This window comes from Triticum dicoccoides, chromosome 7B (genome assembly GCF_002162155.2).
Source record: "Triticum dicoccoides isolate Atlit2015 ecotype Zavitan chromosome 7B, WEW_v2.0, whole genome shotgun sequence".
Lineage (NCBI taxonomy): Eukaryota > Viridiplantae > Streptophyta > Magnoliopsida > Poales > Poaceae > Triticum > Triticum dicoccoides.
Genome location: NC_041393.1, coordinates 167,787,725 through 167,808,872, shown reverse-complemented (window position 1 = coordinate 167,808,872; position 21,148 = coordinate 167,787,725). Strand labels below are relative to the sequence as shown.

Here is a 21,148-nt window from a genome sequence, read left to right as displayed (position 1 = left end):
CACCTGGAGCCCTCCATGAATCGACCCGCGCACCATCGCCAAAAAAGGGAGGAAGGTTAGGCATACCTCGTCGGGGCACGATTAGTACCTCGTGGATGTTGGTGTATCGTGCAGCCCAGATTCCCTGCGACAGCCAATGCAGGGAGAGGAAGTAGCTGCGGTGACGATGGAGGTGGTGTTGGCATGAACGCGGGAGAGAAAACGGCGGCGATGATGAGGAACAACAACAGAGGCGGGGGAGAGCCGAGCTCGCGGCGGAGGCATTAGCGTCGAGATCTGAGAAGGAAGCATTGGGAAGAGTTGATGCGTTCAGCAGGAGAGGAGAAATGACCTCATTGACGAGGGAAGAGACTAGCGAGGGGGCGATGACGTGAGGACAACAAAAAAATGTGTCCTATAGATACCATAAAAAAGCGAACTGTTGCCTCCACAACACCATGATGTCGTGCTTCCAGATTCATGCAGAACCAACCGAGGGTGTCGTCACGTTGCACTGGTGCACGTCTAAGCAAAACATAACTCCATAAAAGCATATACAACCACGCATAGCTAATTTGAGTTGCCAAACGTTCGTGGATGCTGCCAGATGTGTTCGCAGACGATGACCGGTCATACCCCATATTTGGCCGGCCACAACCATAGTACTCATTTCAGGATTTGTATTTCCATAAAAAAGCATGCAAGGGCAATGATCTATTGTACGAACTCCTCCTCGTCGGAGATGTTGATGAAGTTCGCGCCGGAGTTGCCGGCCACGTGGTCATTGGCAGTCGGGTGACATGTTGGCGCCCACTCCTCGTCCTCCTCGTCGAGCTCCGCATCAGCCTGGCGGAGGATCCGGCGGTTGGCCTCCACCTCCGCCTCCGACTGGATGGAGTTGATAATGGCCTCCTGCTCTGTCACCTCCCCGCTTGGCCCACCTCGAACTCCTCCAATGTGTCGGCCAAGGCAAAGCCCGCAGCCAGAGGCGCCATATTAGCCTCGCCTTCGGCCTCTTCCTCCTTTGGCTCCGCGTCCTTCACCTCCTGCTCCTACGAACAGGCCTGCTGTGATCCGGATGTGGACGAATTGGAATGTTGCAGCGGCGAAGGGCAGGGAGTGGGAAGAAATGGGAATGTGCTAGGTTGGAATGTCGTCGTCCGGCTTAAAAAGCCGGACTTGGTCTCTCGAACGGCACGCCGCAGAGGTGCTACGTGGCGCCATGAATACCCTCATCGAAAAACAGAGGAGGCGCCCGTCGTACTGATAGATCTCCGTGTGTTTTTCCATGGGGCCCTACGGTCAGTCCGACATTGCGGATGCGTCCGAATGTCTACGTATCCGCCCCACACATAGGCTGGATGCGAGGATTGCCTATCAGCCCGGATCGTTTGAATCGGGTTTGGGACAGATCCGGGGCATGGGGCGTCGAGTTGCGGATGCTCTGACATTTTCGTAAAGGAAACCGGGTCCTTTCGTTGGTGCGTGCAGGGCGCGTGACGTGTTTGCTTCGTTGGTGCAGGTGCCGCGCGCCTCCGTCTCCCTCGGGTATAAATTGCCAGTCCCCCACAGTTTCCAGCAACACACGAACAGGGACTCCGTACCGCGAGAGACAGAGGAGAACACCGATCCCGCCGGCCGGCCGGCGACGTGAAACCGCGACTCCGGCGAGAGGAGAGGCCCGATCGCAACGATGGGCAACGAGATGTCGCCCCTCCAGAGGCACCGCGCGGAATACCGCCCCGAGCTCCCGCCCTGGCTCCAGGTATACCACCGGCCTCCGATTCCCACTTTCCCACGACCGTTCGCCGCGGCATTGCATCGCCGTGCGCCGATCCCTCGTTCCTGGATCATGCCCGATTCGCCGTCCCACAGGATCGATCTCGCCGACGGCCTGGGGAGTGCGGTTATCTGTTTCGAATATTTCCCTTCGCTTTCGGGTGGGTCACGCTGGGGGTGGGGGTGATTCTAGGTGCACCAGTGGTGATCCGATGCCGATGCCGATGCCACCGCCCCTCCCCCACCGCGGAGGTGGATCTGAGATTACCACCCGTAAAGGTCGAAGGGAAAGCGACGGCACTCTAATCGCCGATCACCGATCTAATCATCTCGTTCATAGAAAGCATCTTACATGGCTGGGCCGATCAAGCCGATCGTTTTCTTGCTTTACAAGTTGATGTGTTCTTTCTTTTCTGGGTGGAAACCAGGGCACCGCGGTGAAGGTGGAGTACGGCGACGCCGCGATCGCGGCTGATGGCGCTGACGCGCATGTGATCCGCCGCGCGTTCCCGCACACCTATGGCCAGCGGCTGGCGCATTTCCTCCCGAAGACGGCCAATGCGCCGGACGCTACGGTCATAACAGAGCACCCTGCCGTCAGGTACGCATCTTGTAGATATGATCTGGAAAATCTTGTAGATATGTTCAGTTTGGGCTGGCATCTAATGCGGCATTTTTCTTACGTAGCATATCTGTAATTTACTAGTAATTAGCTTTTGATTTTTCCATCTTTCTAAAAAACTTTCGAGTATCCCAACCAATATATTGTACATGAGATGCGTATATATATATGCAATGGGTTGTATATGCGAATTATAGATGTGCTACTTTGTTGTTCGTACCATAACAATACGTTGCAGTTTGCACTAAACATGAACACTAGGCGGTCCAGCATTGTCCTGTTTAACTATGGCCGTCACTGTTGTAGTACTTGAGAAGGGGTACGACATACAAACCTGCGTAATCAAGCCAAACAGTAGTTAGCTAATCTAATGCTGTAAGTTGTAACTCTATAGGATGGGATTGAAACCATAAATTACTTCAGTACTCCATATTTCTGAAATACGTTCTGAGATGTCTCCATATTTTTTCTCCATGCATCCTTTAATGTAAAATTATCTCTGGGGTGCAGGGTTGGTGTCGTCTTCAGTGGTAGGCAGTCGCCAGGTGGTCACAATGTTATATGGGGACTATATAATGCTATAAATTCTCACAACCCAGGCAGCGAGCTTATCGGTTTTCTTGGTGAGTGGATTAGTTTATTCAGATTGTTCTTTCATGGATATGTAGCTTTATTATTCCAACTACTATTCAATCTAACAATAATTTACCCATTAGCTAGAGCGTCCTAGCATTTTAGGAATGAAAAAAAACACATGGATACAAGTTCAAAACAGATTTTTAAAATGCAGGATCATTCCGATTTATTTATTTTTCTTGAAAAAGGAGGATATCCCCCAGCCTCTGCATCACACGACACACAACTATTTTATTAACCAAAGTATGAGGTTCAAAATAAGGTCTCAAACAATCCGCAAACCAAAGTAAGGTAAAAAAAACGCCACAACTAGCAAAAATAGGGTAAGATGACTAAACATCTATTCTATTGGACCGTCATCCAAACCGGTTGTAGGTATCCTGTGCTACCGTTTCCCAACGGTTGCACCCAATATCCATAAGCTCTCTGTGATCTGCATGGCTGAGTAACGACCACGTATGGATCCAAGCAAACACCCCAATTGACCTGCAACATTGTTCCAGCAGTTCCATATGGCCCAAAGTAATGCACACAGTCCTACTCGAGCTGCTGTCTTAGGCTCTACCCCGTTTAACCACGCACCAAATATACTGGATAAAGTGTTGGGAGGACTAACGTTAAAGGACACATGGACCGTGTGCCACAATAACTTGGCTAGTGGACATTTGAAGAACAAATATTGTATTGATTCATCCTGATCACAAAAACAACAACATTTACTATCCTACCAACTACGCTTTGCTAAATTGTCCTTCGTCAATATCACTCCCTTGTGAACAAACCATGAATACCTTTATTTTTAGCGGCACCTTAACTTTCCAAATGTGAAGTGACCTTAGGATAGTACCGGTATTTATCAAATCAATATACATGGATTTGACCGAGAATACACCTGACACGGACAGCTTCCAGTGTAGGGAACCTCCATCAACCCACACACAAGATGCAACCATCTATCCCATCGCCCCCACTAGCACCCGCCTGAATTGGATATTTAAAGGAACATAACCAAGTATTGTACTTACGAAAGCTTATTTACGTTGTACAATGTTATATAAAGACGAATACTGCAAGGCTAGTAACTTGTCCCCGGGCCAGGTATATTCCCAGAAATATAGTACTATTTTCGTTCCCAAAGATGAATTTACTCCTATTGAAGAAGGCTGCCTCTGTCTTCAACAAGCCCTTCTAAAAAGGAGAATCAGTCAGCTGCGCCGTGACTTCCAAAAAGGAATAGTTGCTTTGATAGAACGAATGAAAAACATAAGGAAAGTTTGTCAATCATATGCGGATGAGTGGAAAAAGGATGTTGTACAATGAGTGTTTAAATTCCTATAAGATTGAACCATAGTAGATCAACCCTTGTTAATTTGTTAGCATCATTCCTATGATCCAAATGCTCTTCATAGGTCAATTTCTTAAGGATTCAAATCACACAATAACCCGACGAGAGTCTTATGATCTAGAGAGGGCTGAGATTCTGCGACTAATTTATACTTTTTTCTCTTTTAGTAGGTCCAACAAACTACTGGTTGCTTTGCCTCCTTTCAAGTTCTGAATATTTTGTGAACATTTACATTGGTATAAAATGTGAATCTGCAAATTTTTGTCAAGAGTACATTCATCTGTGTTTTGTAAAGACAAATGATCTTCACTTATTGATATTACTGTAGATCGTAAAACATCTATTTTCTGTAGCATACAGATACCGAAAAAGGCTTTCGCCCCGCTTTATAAATAAAGCAAATGTAGCATACAGATAGATACACATTTCAGCGCAATTTACAAGTTCACACTTCCTGCAACAATCCAGATCTCTTTTTTGTACATGTGATTTTTTATTCTCTGACTTCAAATGGGCGCGCGAGGCGCATGTGTGCAAAATGCACACTCAGAAACTAAAAATCACTTAGGGGCCTCTCTGATTCCACTATTTTTCTAGGATTCTACATGGTCCTGTTTGATTGTTATGATTGTTTATCACAAGTATTTTCCCAACCTATTTCACGAAAAAAATATGATGATCATTTGCCGTGGTTTGCAGTAGTGCAACCAAACTTCCTTTGGTACAATTATTGTGGTTCTCAATGTTATAGGAATAGTTCTATCTAGTGTCTTTGGAATCCTTTGAATCAAGCAGGACCTATTTAACTGCACTTTACACATCCAAGCTCACAAAATCATGAAAAATTCTATGAAAAACGTATGTTCGGATCTTACTAATTGTCTCATCAGTGTCAGACAGCCAGTTGGCTAAACAGTGCCAGGTGTCACTAATAAATTTTTGGAATGAAAACTTTTTGTCCCTGCTTTCACATGTGAATGCATAATTCTTACTTAGACATAATTAGATATTGCATAATGAATCCTATATATGTTCCATTGTACTGATTATTTCTATTTTTTTGTATTGAAACAGGCGGAACTGATGGCTTGTTTGCTCAGAAAACTTTGGAAATCAGTGATGAAGTTTTTTCTTCCTATAAAAACCAAGGTGGTTATTATATGCTTGGTCGAACCAGGGACCAAATCAGGACAACTGAACAAGTAAAGGCAGCAATGACTACTTGCCAAGCTTTGAAGTTGGATGCTCTTGTAATAATTGGAGGTATTATTTATTACTACCTATTAAGATATTATATTGATATTAGCTGTTATTTACTCTGTTATGCAGAGGCCGGGTGTAATGCTTATAAACCTTTTAAGTAATAAAGCCCCCCTTATCGAAAAAAAGCTGTTATTTATTCTGAATGCCTTCTTTTCTTTTCGTAGGTGTCACATCCAACACGGATGCTGCTCAGCTTGCTGAGACTTTTGCTGAGTCAAAATGTTCGACAAAGGTGGCTGAAAATTGTCTAATAAAGCTAGTTCCTTCATTATAATCTTTTGTACTGGCTCACATCCCTGTGGTAATAAGTATTTTCCTTACAAAGTGCAAATAGCCTGAGACAATCTGTTTTTTAACAGGTAGTTGGTGTTCCTGTAACTTTGAATGGTGACCTTAAGAACCAGTTTGTCGAGACAACTGTTGGTTTCGATACCATATGCAAGGTACATTAATTTATATAGCAAGCTATTGAGTTGCACCCTTCATTTAGCATGTGGTACCATTTTAGAGATGCACTGTTCGCCAGTCCGCCTATTACATTTTATTGACCTGTCTGGCGGTATGGTGAGTAGCTGCGAGGAGCATCTCATTCTCACTACTCATCTTTGATCATCCTTCTTTCTTACTATGGTTTCGGCATTGTTTGTTTTAGTGTTACCTTACTAATTTGTGGTATTTCATTTACATATTTTTACGGTAACATGGATTGCTACTTATTGAACAGGTGAACTCACAGCTCATAAGTAATGTCTGCACTGATGCTCTTTCTGCTGAGAAGGTAACAGATAATGGATGGTCAACTTCCACCTTAGCACATTTCATGAGTTAAATACTTGTTTGGTGAAAGCTAGTAAAGTAGTCCTAAGTTCAGTCATAATCTTTCTTCTACATACTGTGCTACCGGCTTATTACTCACAAAGTTGTCTCCATTTTATAAGGGCGCTCTGTATTTTCTACATAATTTCTGAATTTTGACACACACAAAATTCAAGTACACAGTCTACATTTTATCTCTCTTAAAGCTTCATAATTTTTCTCGGCAGTATTACTACTTCATTCGCTTGATGGGGCGGAAAGCATCTCATGTGGCCTTGGAATGTGCTCTTCAGTCACATCCAAATATGGTTAGGAATGCTACTTTTATTTTGAATTGACTTGCTTGATCCATAATACAAACATTACAAACTAATCTGACTTGATAATGCTCAGGTCTTACTAGGGGAGGAGGTTGCTGCGTCAAAACTTACAATTTCAGATATTACAAAGCAGATATGTGATGCTGTCCAGGCAAGGGCTGAAAAAGGTAGGCATCATATAGTTCTTACAAGCTTCGTATTGTAGTGTCATGTTGCCATTGTTTATAATAGGCGGTAAGGCGACCTAAGGTGAGCACCAACCGCCCTGGACGCCTAAGCGCCTAAAGCCGGCATAATTGTAAGGCGCTGCCAGGCTTGCTGCCTAAGAGTCCAAGGCAGGACGTCTTGTAAATAATGCATGTTGCCATAATATCTTGGGCACAAAATATATCATGCAGTTGCACTTATTCCTTATGATTCACAGTATCAAACTATCTTGCACAGATAAATACCATGGTGTTGTACTTATTCCCGAGGGCCTTGTCGAGAGTATACCTGAATTATATGCTTTGCTTCAGGTCAGTGTCAGTACATGAAACAATGGTGTTGTTTTTTTGAATAGTTCACTGAGCTTAGCTTATTCTTGTAGGAAATTCATGGGCTACATGATAAAGGTGTTTCCACTGAGAACATCTCTTCTCATCTTTCGCCTTGGGCTTCTGCACTATTTGACTTTCTGCCTCCATTTATCAGGAAACAGGTATGTATTTCTTGTTTTCATACTCAGAAATCCATAATTTGGAGAAGATTTTTTTGATTCAACTTTTTTTTTTGTCGTGCAGCTACTTCTGCATCCAGAATCTGACGACTCTGCTCAGCTTTCTCAGGTGTCCCAGCAACTCAGTCTGTGATATTAGCCTATCCTTTTTGTTTTACATTTGTTCGGGCATCAGATTTATATGTGTATCTTGCAGATTGAGACTGAGAAGCTTCTAGCCCAGTTAGTTGAGACAGAAATGAACAAACGTCTGGTGAGCATATGCTGTAGTCATTTGTGGAAAACTAGTTTAAGACCTATGAGTTACTAGTTCACTTGCACAATAAGCACCACCTTTATCAGTGCATATTGTTAATTGGCTTATTTAGGAGGAAGGCACTTACAAAGGAAAGAAGTTCAATGCAATTTGCCACTTTTTTGGCTACCAAGCAAGAGGTGCCCTGCCGTCAAACTTTGATTGCGATTACGCATATGTAAGTTCGACCTCACTTCTCTATATCATGTTCCATCTGGTTATTCTCCTTAATGGCCGGTCAATTGTTTGATTCCAGGTTCTCGGTCATGTATGCTATCACATCATAGCTGCCGGTCTGAATGGCTACATGGCCACTGTAACTAATCTAAAAAGTCCTGTGGACCAGTGGAAATGTGGTGCTGCTCCTATTACGGTGAGCACATTGGATTGTTAGTTGTTTGTATGTTTTTTAGACTGCATTCCTTAGATTTGCACATGATCCATCTCACACAAGTTTATATGAAACACAAAGTAATACATAACCATTTCTGCATTTGCTCACGAGCAGTCTATGATGACGGTAAGGGGATGGTCGCGCGGTCCCACTGCCAGTCAAATTGGGAAGCCCGCTGTCCACATGGCAAGCGTCGACTTAAAAGGAAAAGCATACGAGTACGTATGATTTTTGGTTTGAAATTAAGTGCCATCTTTTACTCACTATTCATCGTGTTCTTCTTCTATTCTCCATTGCCTGTTAAGAGGAAATTCTCCATTGTTTCACTGAATACATACATACACCGTATAAAAGGATAAAACGACAAGTGCTCGTACTTACCAAAGAAATCGTCTTGTGCCTTGCAGGCTGCTGAGGCAAAACTCTTACAGCCTCCTGATGGAAGACATCTACAAGAACCCTGGACCGCTGCAATTCCAAGGACCGGGTGCCGACGCAAAGCCCATCTCGCTGTGCGTGGAAGACCGGGACTACATGGGGAGGATCAAACAGCTGCAGGAGTATCTGGAGAAGGTACATCAGCCAACAACTTGGTTATCTGACTGGTAACAGTCCTTTTATTGGTTCTCATGATGCATGCCACGCCCCACGCAGGTGAAGAACATCGTCAAGCCTGGGTGCTCGCAGGACGTGCTGAAAGCTGCACTGAGCTCCATGGCACATGTGACGGAGCTGCTGACCATCATGTCTTCTCCGTCTTACAGTGGCCAGGCGACCATCTGAGAGCAAACTCGGAGCGTTCCATATGCCGGAATCCCACAGGCATAATTTTCCTTTTGTCGGCCGTAGAAACCGGGATCTTGATAGGCTATGTTCTTTATCTGAGTTTTAGACTGCAGAGTGTGGCAAGTTTGGAGATTGGGATTTGGGAAGAGTTAGAACAGGAATAATTGCCCACTTTTATGGCAGAAATCAACGTCAATATAACCAGTGTGAGTTAGAAGCTCCGGATAATAACAACAAATACTGTGTAAATGGTAACCCTATTTTTTCTTCTCTGATAAATGCAATCCTTACCCGCTAGAGAAGCGGCTTGAGTCACACTAACGTGGCACCATAGCATTTTTTTTGAGACAACATGGCACCATAGCATTTTTTATTTTTTTGAGGGATACGTGGCATGATAGCAAAGCCGAAAAGGCTGGAGTGAGGATTTTGGGCTCCCGGGCTCTATGGAGCCTGGATTTTTCAAAAAAGAAACTTTTTTTTTAAAATCAACCTTTCAAGTTTCAGAAAAATCTGTAAAAAAAATTAAACCTGTAGTTAGAGATGTATAGTATTCCCTCCATTCCTAAATATAAGTCTTTCTAGAGATCTCAATACGGATTACATATGGAGCAAATGAATGAATCTACATTCTAAAATATATCTATACATCCATATGTAATCCTTATTAAAATCTCAAGAAAGACTTATATTTAGAAGCGGAGGGAGTACATATGTAAAATTTAATGAAGAAGTACGTTTTCATGTGAGTTACACAGAAAGAACATACTTTTATACTGAAGGGTATATGTGCAATACATGAATTTTATTTGTAGCTCACATACAAATGCATTTCATCATCAAACTTTACAAATAAGTACTCCCTCCGTAAAAAAATAAGACTGTTTAGATCTAAATGGTCTTATATTTCTTTATACATATACGCATTCTTTTGTTTAATTATTTTCAGATTTTTAAACTTAGAATCATTTTTTTAAAGAGAGCCAAAAGTAATTTCTGAGCACCTATACAATTTTCAAAGAGTAGATTATACCGAGGGTCCACAAAATTGTCGGTGGTTTTATTTACTTCGAGCATAAACACATGGATGGCAGCTGAGTTGGTTCACTGGGTAGTCCTCAGTCATCATCCAAAGGTCCAATTGATCAGAGAGCATAGACTGGCCAACAGAACATCTGACCAATTGTGGGAAGTGTTACGCCAAGAGGTTGATTCAGCGCCCAGGAAATGTCCATGGGTAATGAGTTGGATCACATGGTCTAGACCGGTGACGATGCGAAAGGCATCCTAGAGTACATTTTTTTCATAAATATAATCCTTGTACTGTGTCCTCTATCTCTCTCGGTTTCTCTTCCTCTCATGACAAATTCTTCTTCTTCCTTTCTGCAAGGAGACAAATCTAGTTCTGTTCTTGGAACTTATGTGCTCGTTTTTTGTGAATAAATCTGACGTCAGTCTTTTAAGCATGGCAAACATTTTTATGATAAACTAGATAATTGCCCATGAGTTGCAACGGGAGTATAAAAATTCTAATAGATTAGCCCATTACTACACGTCTATTATTATATTAATGTGCTAAAATCTTGGGAAGTATTTGTAAGCAATCGCCATGATTTACCTACCATGCTATTGTTAAGCACTTATTTGGTAAAAACAATTGTAATCGGGCAGTGCTAGGGCTCCGCCTCCTCCTCCTCCTCCTCCAAAAAAGAAAGTTAGGGTTCATGCCTCTCGCCGGCGCTGGCGCAGGCCCGCCTCGTCTCCGGTGGCCCTAAGGTCATGGAGGCGCGGTGGATCCTGGCAAGGGCCGGCAGGAGGGCTCTGTTTTTAGTCTTTTTTTCAATCTTGTTAGGGTTTGTGTCCTACTCAGGAAGGCAAGGCGGCGGCGGCTCCCTGAAGATGGAATAAAGGTCTCCCCGCCTAGCCCCCGTTCCGGCGGTGCGTTTAGCATCGTCGGTGGGCGTGTGGAGGTGTGTCTCCGGCAGATCTATCTTTGGTGGATTTGTTCGGATCTCGTCGTTGTTCGTCTACGTTCGTGTGTTTTCGGTTTGGATCCTTCCGATCTACATTATTTTTCATCGGCGATGGTTGCTGTTCTGGGGTGCTGGTCCTATGGGGCCTTAGCACGACGACTTCCCGACTGTCTACTACAACAAGTTGTGCCCGGCTCCGACGATGGAGGGGCGATGACGGCGGCGCGCCTTCGGCTCGCTTCGGTGCTTGTAGTCGTCGCTAGGTGGTCTACGAATCTGGATGTAATTTTTATTCCTGGTATTCGTTGTATTGCCATGATTGAAGATGAATAGATTGAAAGTTTTTTCGAAAAAAAGCACTTATTTGGTAAGAATTTAATCACTTATCAAAGAAAAATATGTTTTTGCTTTGGTAAGTTAATAAAACATGATACAATTGATTCCATTTTAAGGAAAATCGATGGAAAAAAAATCTGAAATGGGAGAAAAAAATCAAAAAGAAGAAGGAAAGAGGGGGACGTATACAAGGAAGGTTGGAAAAAAGAGAAGTGAAATGGAAATCTTGCGTTATTTTTAATTTACTAGAACAACAATGCACGTGCGTTGCAACGGGATATAAATATTCTAGTACTTAGCTTATGATTTACCTGTCAATAATAATACGATTGTGCAAATAAATGTTTGCCAAATTCTGACCGTGAATTACCTTATATTTTGATTAGAAGTTTGATAAGTAAATTAAAGTGGAATTGGTTTAGAAGGTAAGAAAATTAATATGATTGATTATCATAAGTAAATTAAAGTATTGATTATCATATACATGGAAGGTTGAAAGAAAGAGTGGTGGGAAGAAAGGTGAAATGGAACCTTACGTTTTTTTAACTAGTACTAGTATAGATAGAGACTAGGTAATTGCGCGTGCGTTGCCACGGGAATGTAGATATGTATAATGACACATATAAACAAATAATCCATTTATCTATCCCTTAGTTACCACACATGAAAATGCATGTTCTGCCCTCATTCTACTTTTGGCTCGCCATGAACGAAATCATGTCATCAATCGTTCTCTCCAATTGTACTCCACTAATATTTTCCCAAATACTATTCTTCCTAAATAACATACATACATGGCCACAATGTATATTATTGGTGATGATGCACAAGCATGGCCTCATCGTGTTCTTATGTATCTTAATAGCCAAACAAGCCCTTTTTTTTCATTTATCAACAAACTAACCTTAATATTGGGCACAATCATGCAAATACATAAAACCCTGCTAGACTAAACAACAAATTCTTGTGACGAACACAATGGACAGTGGCATTGCATCACAAGTTAAAAAGAAGAAAGTTTTGAAAAAGAATTAACCAACTCAGATAGTATATGCTGGAAAAAAGCATGGGAATATAAATAGTGCTAGTCTTACAAGGATATTGACAAAAAAAATTCCAACCTAACTAAGAGTACAACCGGACACTTAGAATGATGAGTTCCTTCTAGCTTGCAAATGATTTACGTTTCCTGCAATACAAATAATAATCAGTGTGTATTGAGAGAATAATTTTCCTGAGAAATATAATAAATATATTCATGGAATGACCCTGACAAAGAGGAAGATGAACATTGAAGCAATTAAGAAAAAAAGCTAGCTCGCCATCAGGCCATTGCCCGTATCTTACATGACTGCATCATACAGGCTAGCTCGCCATCATGCAGACCCCGTAACTATACCAAGGAAAAAGTAGATTAGAAATGGCAATCAAGCAGATACGAAACATAACAGAAAATTATAAAACATTGAGGACCTCTGTCACGCCGCTCGCCGCCGTCTACTTGGAGAAAAGGGCTCTACGGCGACAATCAACGTAGGTGCGCAGAGGCGATGCGGGTTTGGTGGGCCTCTAGTGTCATGCACCGCTGTTGTAGACTCGAGGCGAGAGTACTGGACAACACCATGATTTTACCTTGGTCGTGATGCTCCGGCCTATTCTCCTCGAGGAGGATGGTGGCCTCCCGGCACGGTGCGAGCGGGATCCTATCAACGGTGCAGGTACCCTAGATAAGAAAGGGGGAGATATTTATGGAGAGAAAAAATCTATACGCGAAAAAGGCAGGAAATAAACCAAGATAAGGAAGAGAAGAATATGCCCGTGATTACCATGTGAGAATTGATTGCGTTAGAGCATCTCCACTCGTTTTCCCTCCCAGGAGGCATATTTTCGCCGCTTGGGGGCTGCTGGCAAAATTTTTGGCTGGGGAAGGGGGGGCAAAAATTTCCACTCGTTGCGCCCCCCTCCAGGAGCAGTGTTCAGGCTCAAGTAGGCAGCGACATTTCGTCGAGCAGGCCACAGACAACGTCGTGGCGGCCCTCGCGGCCGAGCACACGGGCGGTGGTGGAGAAGCTTGAGGAGACGGGCCGTCCGTGAAAGCGCTCACGCCCCGCCGCCCCGTCGTGACGCCGCCCGACGAGCTCGCCCGCGGCGAGCGCCATGTACACCAAGGCCACGCTCCGGTGCATGCAGGCCCTGCTCGCGGTGCAATCCCTCCGTTTGAAGAGATCAGGGGAGGAGGCGAGTCCGGCGAGGTCGTGCTCCATGTACTCGAAGACGAAGTACATGCTGGCGGAGGAGCGGGAGGTGATGAGGCCATGGAGGCCAATCACGTTGGGGTGGCCCTAGAGCCGGCAGAGGACAATGATCTCCCGCGCCATGAAGCGCACGCTCTCCGGGTTGCGGCAGGGAGAAGGCCGACGTGGTGTCCGCGTTGCCCGACGACATGCTGCTGGAGGTCTTCAGGCGGCTGCTGCCGCCGACGGGCGTCGTCTGGTGCGTGGCGGTGTGCCGCCGCTGGCGCCGCATCGTGTCCTGCACGCCCCGCCCCGCCACTCCGGCTTCTTCCACAACCACGGCTCATCCGCGCTGCCGCCGTTCGTCCCCACCACGGCCGTCGCGCTCGGCCTCGACTTCCTCCCCGTGTCGCTCGCCTGCGGCGTCATCCTCGTCGACTGCCGCGGCCGCCGCCTCCTCCTGCGCGAGCTCGGCGGTCATTTCGCGACGGAACTCAACCTCCTCATCTGCAACCTCCTACCCCGGTGACCCTAGCGACGCCCCCTTGGACACGGCGCACCCCATGGCTCCATGCCGTCGATCAAGAAAGAAACAAAGAGGTGAGGGGAGGAGCAAGAACCAAGAAGGGGGGAGCAAGAAACAGGGGAGAGCAAGAACCAATCCAGGCGAGCACGGCGGCGAGGCCGAGGCTGTCGGGCGGCTGGGCGTGGGCGGCCCTCCGGCGGCGTCTATCCTGGTCCTGGTGCTATAAAAAGGGAGGGAAAGGGAGGAGAGAGGATAGAGACGCTGGTACGAAAAGGGAGGAGAGAGGAGAGAGACGCTGGCAGGTGGGCCAGCGCCTGCAAACGGCGAAATTAGGGCCCCAGGTGCCCCCAGCTCCTTGGGTTTGCCTTGGGGACGCCGGCTCAGTTTTTCATCAAATCCGGGCAAAATTGAGAGGCTGGGGGTGTGAGTGGGAGGTTTTTTATTCGTCGGCGGTGAAAAAGTGCTCTCGGGAGGCTTCTTGGGGAGACGAGTGGAGATGCTCTTATGCATTGCCAAGGAAGAGATTGTTTACCATGTGAGAATTGAATGTGTTACCAAAGATTGATCCTGGTTTGTCCAAAAAATCAAAATCGATTTAAATAGAAAAACCAGGAGCGGGAGAAAATAGACGCAGGGATGGACATTCACCAACTTGGTTTTGTTACGTGAATGCAAGGAGCTCACCTCGGTGGGTGCGACGGACATGACGAGCGGAGCACGGAGGCAATGGCGGCCATGGCGCAGCGTCACCAGGAGGGCGATCTTGAGGCAATGGCGGCCATGGCGCCCGTCCCGGCTGCCATCTGGTCGCCGGCGTCTGCAGCTTCTCTTCCACAACTGATGAACATGCCCACAAAGGATCGGCTAGAGAGAGAAGAAACAAATATATGCAGGGCCGTCAATGGGGTAGTGCGAGCAGCCGTCGTCTTCTCTTCCGCTAAACTCGGGAATTCCTTCCTGCATGTGAGGCACGGCCTTAACTGCCCTGCAATCTTCGCGATTATCTTCCCTACATACACGTGATTGCTTCCTTTTGATTTGTTTACCTATTAGCTAGCAGCATTATCACATGCAAAAATATCGGGAGCAAGAAAATCGCCAGAGATATCGCCCTGTTTTATTGTATCGTATACTACTCTGAGTGGAAACACTCCATCCAGCGCCAAATTGATTGCATCTGGTTACCTTATGTGATGATGATAAAACCGACAGAACCAGCAAGGAGAGAACCGGTAGAGGGGGGGGGGGAAAGAAAATCGCTACAGAGAAGAGGGGGGCGTACGAGAGGTTGGACGAAGAGCGGTCAACATAAGAGGGGAAACAGAATACTCTATTTCTTTTAGGTAGTAGAGACTGGAATAATGCCCGTGCGTTGCAACATGATATAAATATTCTAGTATGTTAACTTGTTACTTGTCTGCCCAAAATATGCGATTGTGTAAATAGATGTTCATCAAATTATGTCTGTTCCCCCTTTTCGAAAAAAATTTCAAATTATGTATGTGATTTGCCTATATTTTGATCAGAAGTGATTTACCTTCCCATAGTATGTCATTGTATTGTGTAAATAAATGTTTATCAAATTCTGCCCATGATTTACCTTATATATTGGTCAAAAGTTTGGTAAATAAACTAAAGTGTAATTGGTTAAGAAGATAAGTAAATTAAGGTGATTGATTATTATAGGCGAATGTTGGACAAATGGATGGTGGAAAGAAATGTGAAACGGGAACCTTACGTTCTTTTTAAGTAGTAGAGATAAAGATAGAGATTTATGATTTATGATAAATTATGTTGTCGTGAGGATGTCAATTTTCTTACCAAGCATGGCAAATCTTTAGCATGTTCAGACATGCAAGGATCCTTCTTTGACAAATTGCCATCCTCACGACAAGATAATTTATCATTTTGAACGTTCGATTTGCCATGCTAAAAAATCTGACCTTTTATTTGCAGAGATATATGTTGTGTTGTCACCGTAAGTGTGAGCTCCATGTGCCCACGAATACAGTGAAGAATTAGATGATGCCCCGCTGCGGGAATCTTGATAAAACAGATGCTAAAAACTAAGACTATTGGAAAAACAAATTTAAAAATGCCATTGGGATATATTTTGAAAACAATAAAGTATATGAAGCATGTCACAAAAATGTTGTATAAAAATAGAAATCTATTGGATTGAGTTAAACGGACATAATTTTTTACAAAAGTATGTGCTATAAAAAGTGTAACATGACAATCTATGATGCGCACAAAAATAGTAGAACAAATCCATGGATGATTGTTGAGGTGGCTGGGCTGTATGAATAAATTAGTGCATAAATTGTAACTTATGACCACATGCATGACTTGATGATATGGCATAGTTGCATGAAGAGAAAAAAACTGATAAAATAGTTTTTTTAGATTTAGGAAAAATAGGTTGTAGGTTGCAACTATTATTTAAAAATAGAGGATGAGCTCTATGGGCCGGAAGGACATTCTCAAGTACACTGGGTTGGGCCGTTGAGCTTCTACTTCTTACCTTTTCTCCAAGTCTTCTCCATTCGGCCTCCAGCCCTTTAAACCCCACAAAACCCTAGACTTCGCAGCGAGCAGCCGTCGTCGGATCCCCAGAGAAACACCAAAGCCCGAGCCATGTCGTCGGCGTCCCTCGCCGCCAGGCTCCTCCGCCGCGCCGCCTCTTCGTCGCGGCTCTCCACCCTATCCCGACGCTGCGCCCACTCCTCCGCGATGTCCCGCGCGCCCGTTTCGCCTGCCCGTTTCCACCCCGCCGCCGCCGCCGCCGCCGCCTCCCCTTCAGGGACCACTGCCCGCCGCTTCCTCTCGTCGCAGTCCCCGGCGTCTTCCTCCAAGATCTCCCCGGACGAGAACCTGAGGCGGGTCATCGACTCTGAGATCGAGTGCGTCGTCGAATCGGAGGAGGGCTCCGCGCAGGTATCTTGGCTTCCTTAACCACCGCCCCTGCATTTCCTTTTCGTTGCTTCGAGATAGTAGTTTGACTCCATTTATCCACGATCGAGCTTTATTATTTGTGGTGTGAATACCGGAGGAAATACCTTGATCCCGCGTATTTGGGAAATATTAGGAACGGAACCAAAATTAAGGTTATCGATTCAAGACTGTTTAGCCTTTCATACTAGTAGTACTAGCTATGCCCGTGATTGTTGCTCCTGCAGTGAACAGCTAACTCTGGGAATCTTTCATCCCTGCATCTCAAATTGCAAAGGTGCTACATTGCTGGCATGCCGTTAGTCAGTAATGGTGACTATTCAGGATTAAACAATTAAAATGGTAGTGGTATGGGTAGTAAAAAGGAAATATTGTTAATATATTACAAAACCCCGGTTGCGAGATCCTGGCCTGTGCTGGATGCTCCAGCTCAATCCAAGAGGTTCACAAACTTGACTTTGTTAGGTCAACTTTTCAGATGTTCAAGTCATTCCCCTTCTAAACTACTCCCTCCGTAAACTAATATAAGAGCGTTTAGAATACTAAAATAGTGATTTAAACGTTCTTATATTAGTTTACAGAGGGAGTACTCCCTCTGTTCCTAAATATAGGTCTTTCTAGAGATTTCAATAAGTGACTACATACGGAGAAAAATGAGTGAATCTACACACTAAAATGTGTCTATATACATCCGTATGTGGTGGTCCATTTGAAATCTCTAAAAAGACTTATATTTAGGAACGGAGGGAGTATTTATGAGTCAATTGGACATTAGTAGATGAAGTTTGTGCACATTTGAAATGTTTATTCAGGGAAGTGAACATTTGAAATGTACCTTACGTGGTATTAATTGTTCTCTGAGGTCCATAAACTCCAGTATATGCTATATGTCAATTTGATAAAGTGTTATACTGCGATGATGTAAAGATGGGTTTCATAGACTGATGTCGCATACTATATCTTGTGTTATACTTATGCTTTGCAAGTACTTGATTGTTTTGTCTTGTTAATAGGAAGAAATGCTTTAGTTTTGCTTCAAAATAACCTTTTGTCTGTCTGTAAACACTACTATGTGATATTTTTTTGAAAGGACATGACCATAATACTTGTTTTGAATTGTTTTTAACAGCAAATTGATCCACCAGAAGACTTCCCCTTTGAGATAATTGATAACCCTGGTGATCAGTCCATCGTTCTCAAAAGAGAGCTTGCAGGAGAGACTATTAAAGCTACTGTATACACAAATTTTGATACTGAGGAAGATTTGAACAATGAGGATTCTGATGCTGAGAATGATGATGACTCATTTAAGCCAGCACTTCAGATGGTTGTCACTGTTGAGAAACCAGGAAACGCAGTCCTGGAATTTGAGTGCAACTTTAATGATGATGAACTGGCAATTGAAAATATGAGGTTGCTGAATCGCGATGCCATCTCTACTGAGAATGCATATGAGGGGCCACAATTCTCGTAAGTTCAATTTTTGTTATCCAGCTTCTATTATTTCTTCAATTTCAAGCATCATAATAAGCCAACCAGATGGTTGCTGAATCACAATAAAACAAAATGGTATACATACAAGGATCCTTGGTCACATATTTCTTGTTTTACAAGAAATGGCTCAAGCTTGACAGTTCTTTCTTGTATGTGTTTCTCCCCTGGCTGATTATTCAATCCAATGTTCTGTTTACTTACTCGTTGCATCTTGTGGTTTCTTCTGATGTTTACTTACTCATTGTTTTCTACAGTGATCTGGACGAGAGCTTGCAGAAGTCCTTTCACAGGTATCTTGAGGTGAGGGGGATCAAGCACTCGCTGCATGACTGGCTGCACGAGTACATGATGAGCAAGGATGAGAAGGAGTACGTGGTTTGGTTGAAGAACATGAGAGAGTTCATCGAGAAATGAGTGCCACTGCCCGTCATTCTCTTTTAATAGAAAGAACATGCCTGGTGCTCTATGTCAAACCTGTCTGATCATAAATGTGCATTGCTTTCTGGCACGCCAAGTCTCGGTGAACGCCGAGCTGAATTTACATTTTGCTGGACCTGTTAGCTGTAGAAGAGCTTCGGCATCTTATCTTTTGATGTTTAACCTGTGATCCATTCAGGTATGATCCGTTAATGTATTTTCAGCTGCGAGTATATTGCTACGAACGTTCTAGAACTATGAGGGGATGATTCAGAGATATAATTGAATGTGCACATTAGTTGAATAATTTACCATTGAAATAATTAGTGTAACCTGCAAGCCATTTAGATTCAAGCTTTACAAGTTTGTATCCCAAGAAAGGAAGAGGGTGACGTTTTGGAACTCCTGATTTATGCTTGGCTGCTACTTCTATGACCTCGTGATATGATTGTTTAAGCCATGCGCGTGAGAGAACGGTGACCGGAGAACCAGCAAACTTAAAAATCCGAATCAGTTGTACAGCAAAAGCAAACAATTCCTTCGAGTTTTCTTGCTTCAATTCTGTCGGCTGACAGAGCCGTCTAATTTCTTTTTTGGTGTACATGTTACTAGTACGTCTATTTTCTTTCTTAGTGTGCGTGACATGTGTAGCTGAAACTATCAAGGCTGATTTGCAGAGTTAGCAACTTAGAGCATCTATCAATGCTGAGATGCAGGGTTAGCAACTTTGAGCATCTCAACAGATGCCCCAAAACTGCCGCCGTGCCCAAAAAACGTGCCCTATCTCATCTTTGGTGATTTTTTTTTTTGGCGGCTGCCGCAAAATTTTGTTACATGTGCTGGGAACCGCAATTGCCAAACTGAAACATTCCCCACCCTTAGCTGCATCGTCGGTCGTCGGCACCGCCTTCGATTCTTGTTGCCCTAGGTCGCGCTGCCACTTCACTGGCCGCCACGAGCCACTAGTTCAAATTAAGTTCCGTTTTCAGATTACAAGGCTTTCAAATAAGATCTATTTTGAGCATGTTTTAACTTTTTTTTGAACTTCGTTAAGTTTCAACTGTAGAAACTTAGGTGACCGAACAAAAATATTGTAAGATTCAGAAACTGCGAACGACAAAATCTGAAACCTAGTGCGAGCAAACAACAAAATCACAATTTTCCAAAAACTGCGAACGTTGAAATCATAAGTTTCGGAAACTAAAACGTTAAACTTGGTGTGCGCTCGTGCAAGATCCAATGACTTTGCGGATCGCGGGGCAATTGGGTGGCCGGGCAGGTGTGTGCTCCCGCTCATGTGTGCCCCTCCAAATTTCCGCAAGGAGGCGCGACGGAAGGAGAGAGGTGAGGAAGAGGATTGCAGGATTCCTGCCGAGGTCAATGAGCTGTTCAACCAGCTCGAGATGGAGCTCACGAAGCCTAGAAGAGTACAAATCACACACAATTGGCAGAATTGAGAAGCCGTCTACGGACAATGACCAGGAGGCAGGCCCCTCCGTCGGAGGAGTGATCGACATTGACTCGGATGACGAAGACTTCGACATGTACTGTGCGTGTACAAAAACACCGGATCCGTGATGGTCTATTGTAGAGTAGTGTCTCCGTAGTAGTCATGTTCTATCATAGTAGTGATTAATTATGTCGTTTTAATGTTTAATGTTCATATTTCGTGCTAGAGTTCGTAATTTTGAAATATGCAATGAATCATGCTCAAATTTAAAAGTTTAGGGCATCTGCTGCAGTAGAAAATTTCCTGGCGTTTCAAACCTTCTCTCTCATCCCTTATAACCAGTTTTGGGGTATCAAACTTTTGGGCGTCCTTTGAAGGTGCATGGATGGAAGAGCCCCCTAAGATATCAGTCTTGCTGGCCTCTACTAGATAGTTTTGGGAACCTGAGAAGATCACGAAGACATGGTTTCTACCGCGGCGTGCTGAATTGCTAATTCAGGTAAGAGAGAGGCAGAGAGCAGTGTGCAACCGGAAAATAGCGCGAGGAAGACGTTCAAAAGTGCCACATCCCATGTTTACTTAGCAACTTTTCCAAAGGAACAAACTTTGGTAACTTATTCGTATTACTCCACTCGATTCTTGGTCAAGAAGTTTATTTATTTTGGAAATAATCCTGGCGAAGAAGTTGAACTTACGACCAAGTTAAATCATTTAAAACATAAAACCCAGCTCTTAAAATTACACCAGATGTTGAGCCTTCTTCCTACCTCTCCACTTAATACATGTTGAGGGCAAGGCGACTAGGGTTCCCCC

General features: G+C 44.1%; 2 protein-coding genes across 2 annotated transcripts; both read left to right on the top strand.

Annotated features, from left to right (window-relative positions):
• Window positions 1-1,564: 1,564 nt before the first annotated feature.
• Window positions 1,565-9,268, top strand: LOC119339921 (pyrophosphate--fructose 6-phosphate 1-phosphotransferase subunit alpha-like). Its single transcript, XM_037611824.1, has 18 exons — window positions 1,565-1,744; window positions 2,187-2,359; window positions 2,891-3,003; window positions 5,436-5,624; window positions 5,789-5,856; window positions 5,984-6,067; window positions 6,349-6,402; window positions 6,668-6,748; window positions 6,834-6,927; window positions 7,205-7,278; window positions 7,350-7,460; window positions 7,543-7,587; window positions 7,675-7,731; window positions 7,847-7,951; window positions 8,030-8,146; window positions 8,282-8,385; window positions 8,575-8,740; window positions 8,822-9,268. Exons 1-18 carry the CDS (start codon window positions 1,673-1,675, stop codon window positions 8,948-8,950), a joined length of 1,836 nt encoding a protein of 611 aa, XP_037467721.1. The 5' UTR covers window positions 1,565-1,672; the 3' UTR covers window positions 8,951-9,268.
• A 7,302-nt stretch (window positions 9,269-16,570) lies between these two features.
• LOC119337631 (uncharacterized protein At2g39795, mitochondrial-like) lies at window positions 16,571-19,192 on the top strand. Its single transcript, XM_037609800.1, has 3 exons — window positions 16,571-16,959; window positions 18,104-18,444; window positions 18,723-19,192. Exons 1-3 carry the CDS (start codon window positions 16,660-16,662, stop codon window positions 18,880-18,882), a joined length of 801 nt encoding a protein of 266 aa, XP_037465697.1. The 5' UTR covers window positions 16,571-16,659; the 3' UTR covers window positions 18,883-19,192.
• Window positions 19,193-21,148: the final 1,956 nt, after the last annotated feature.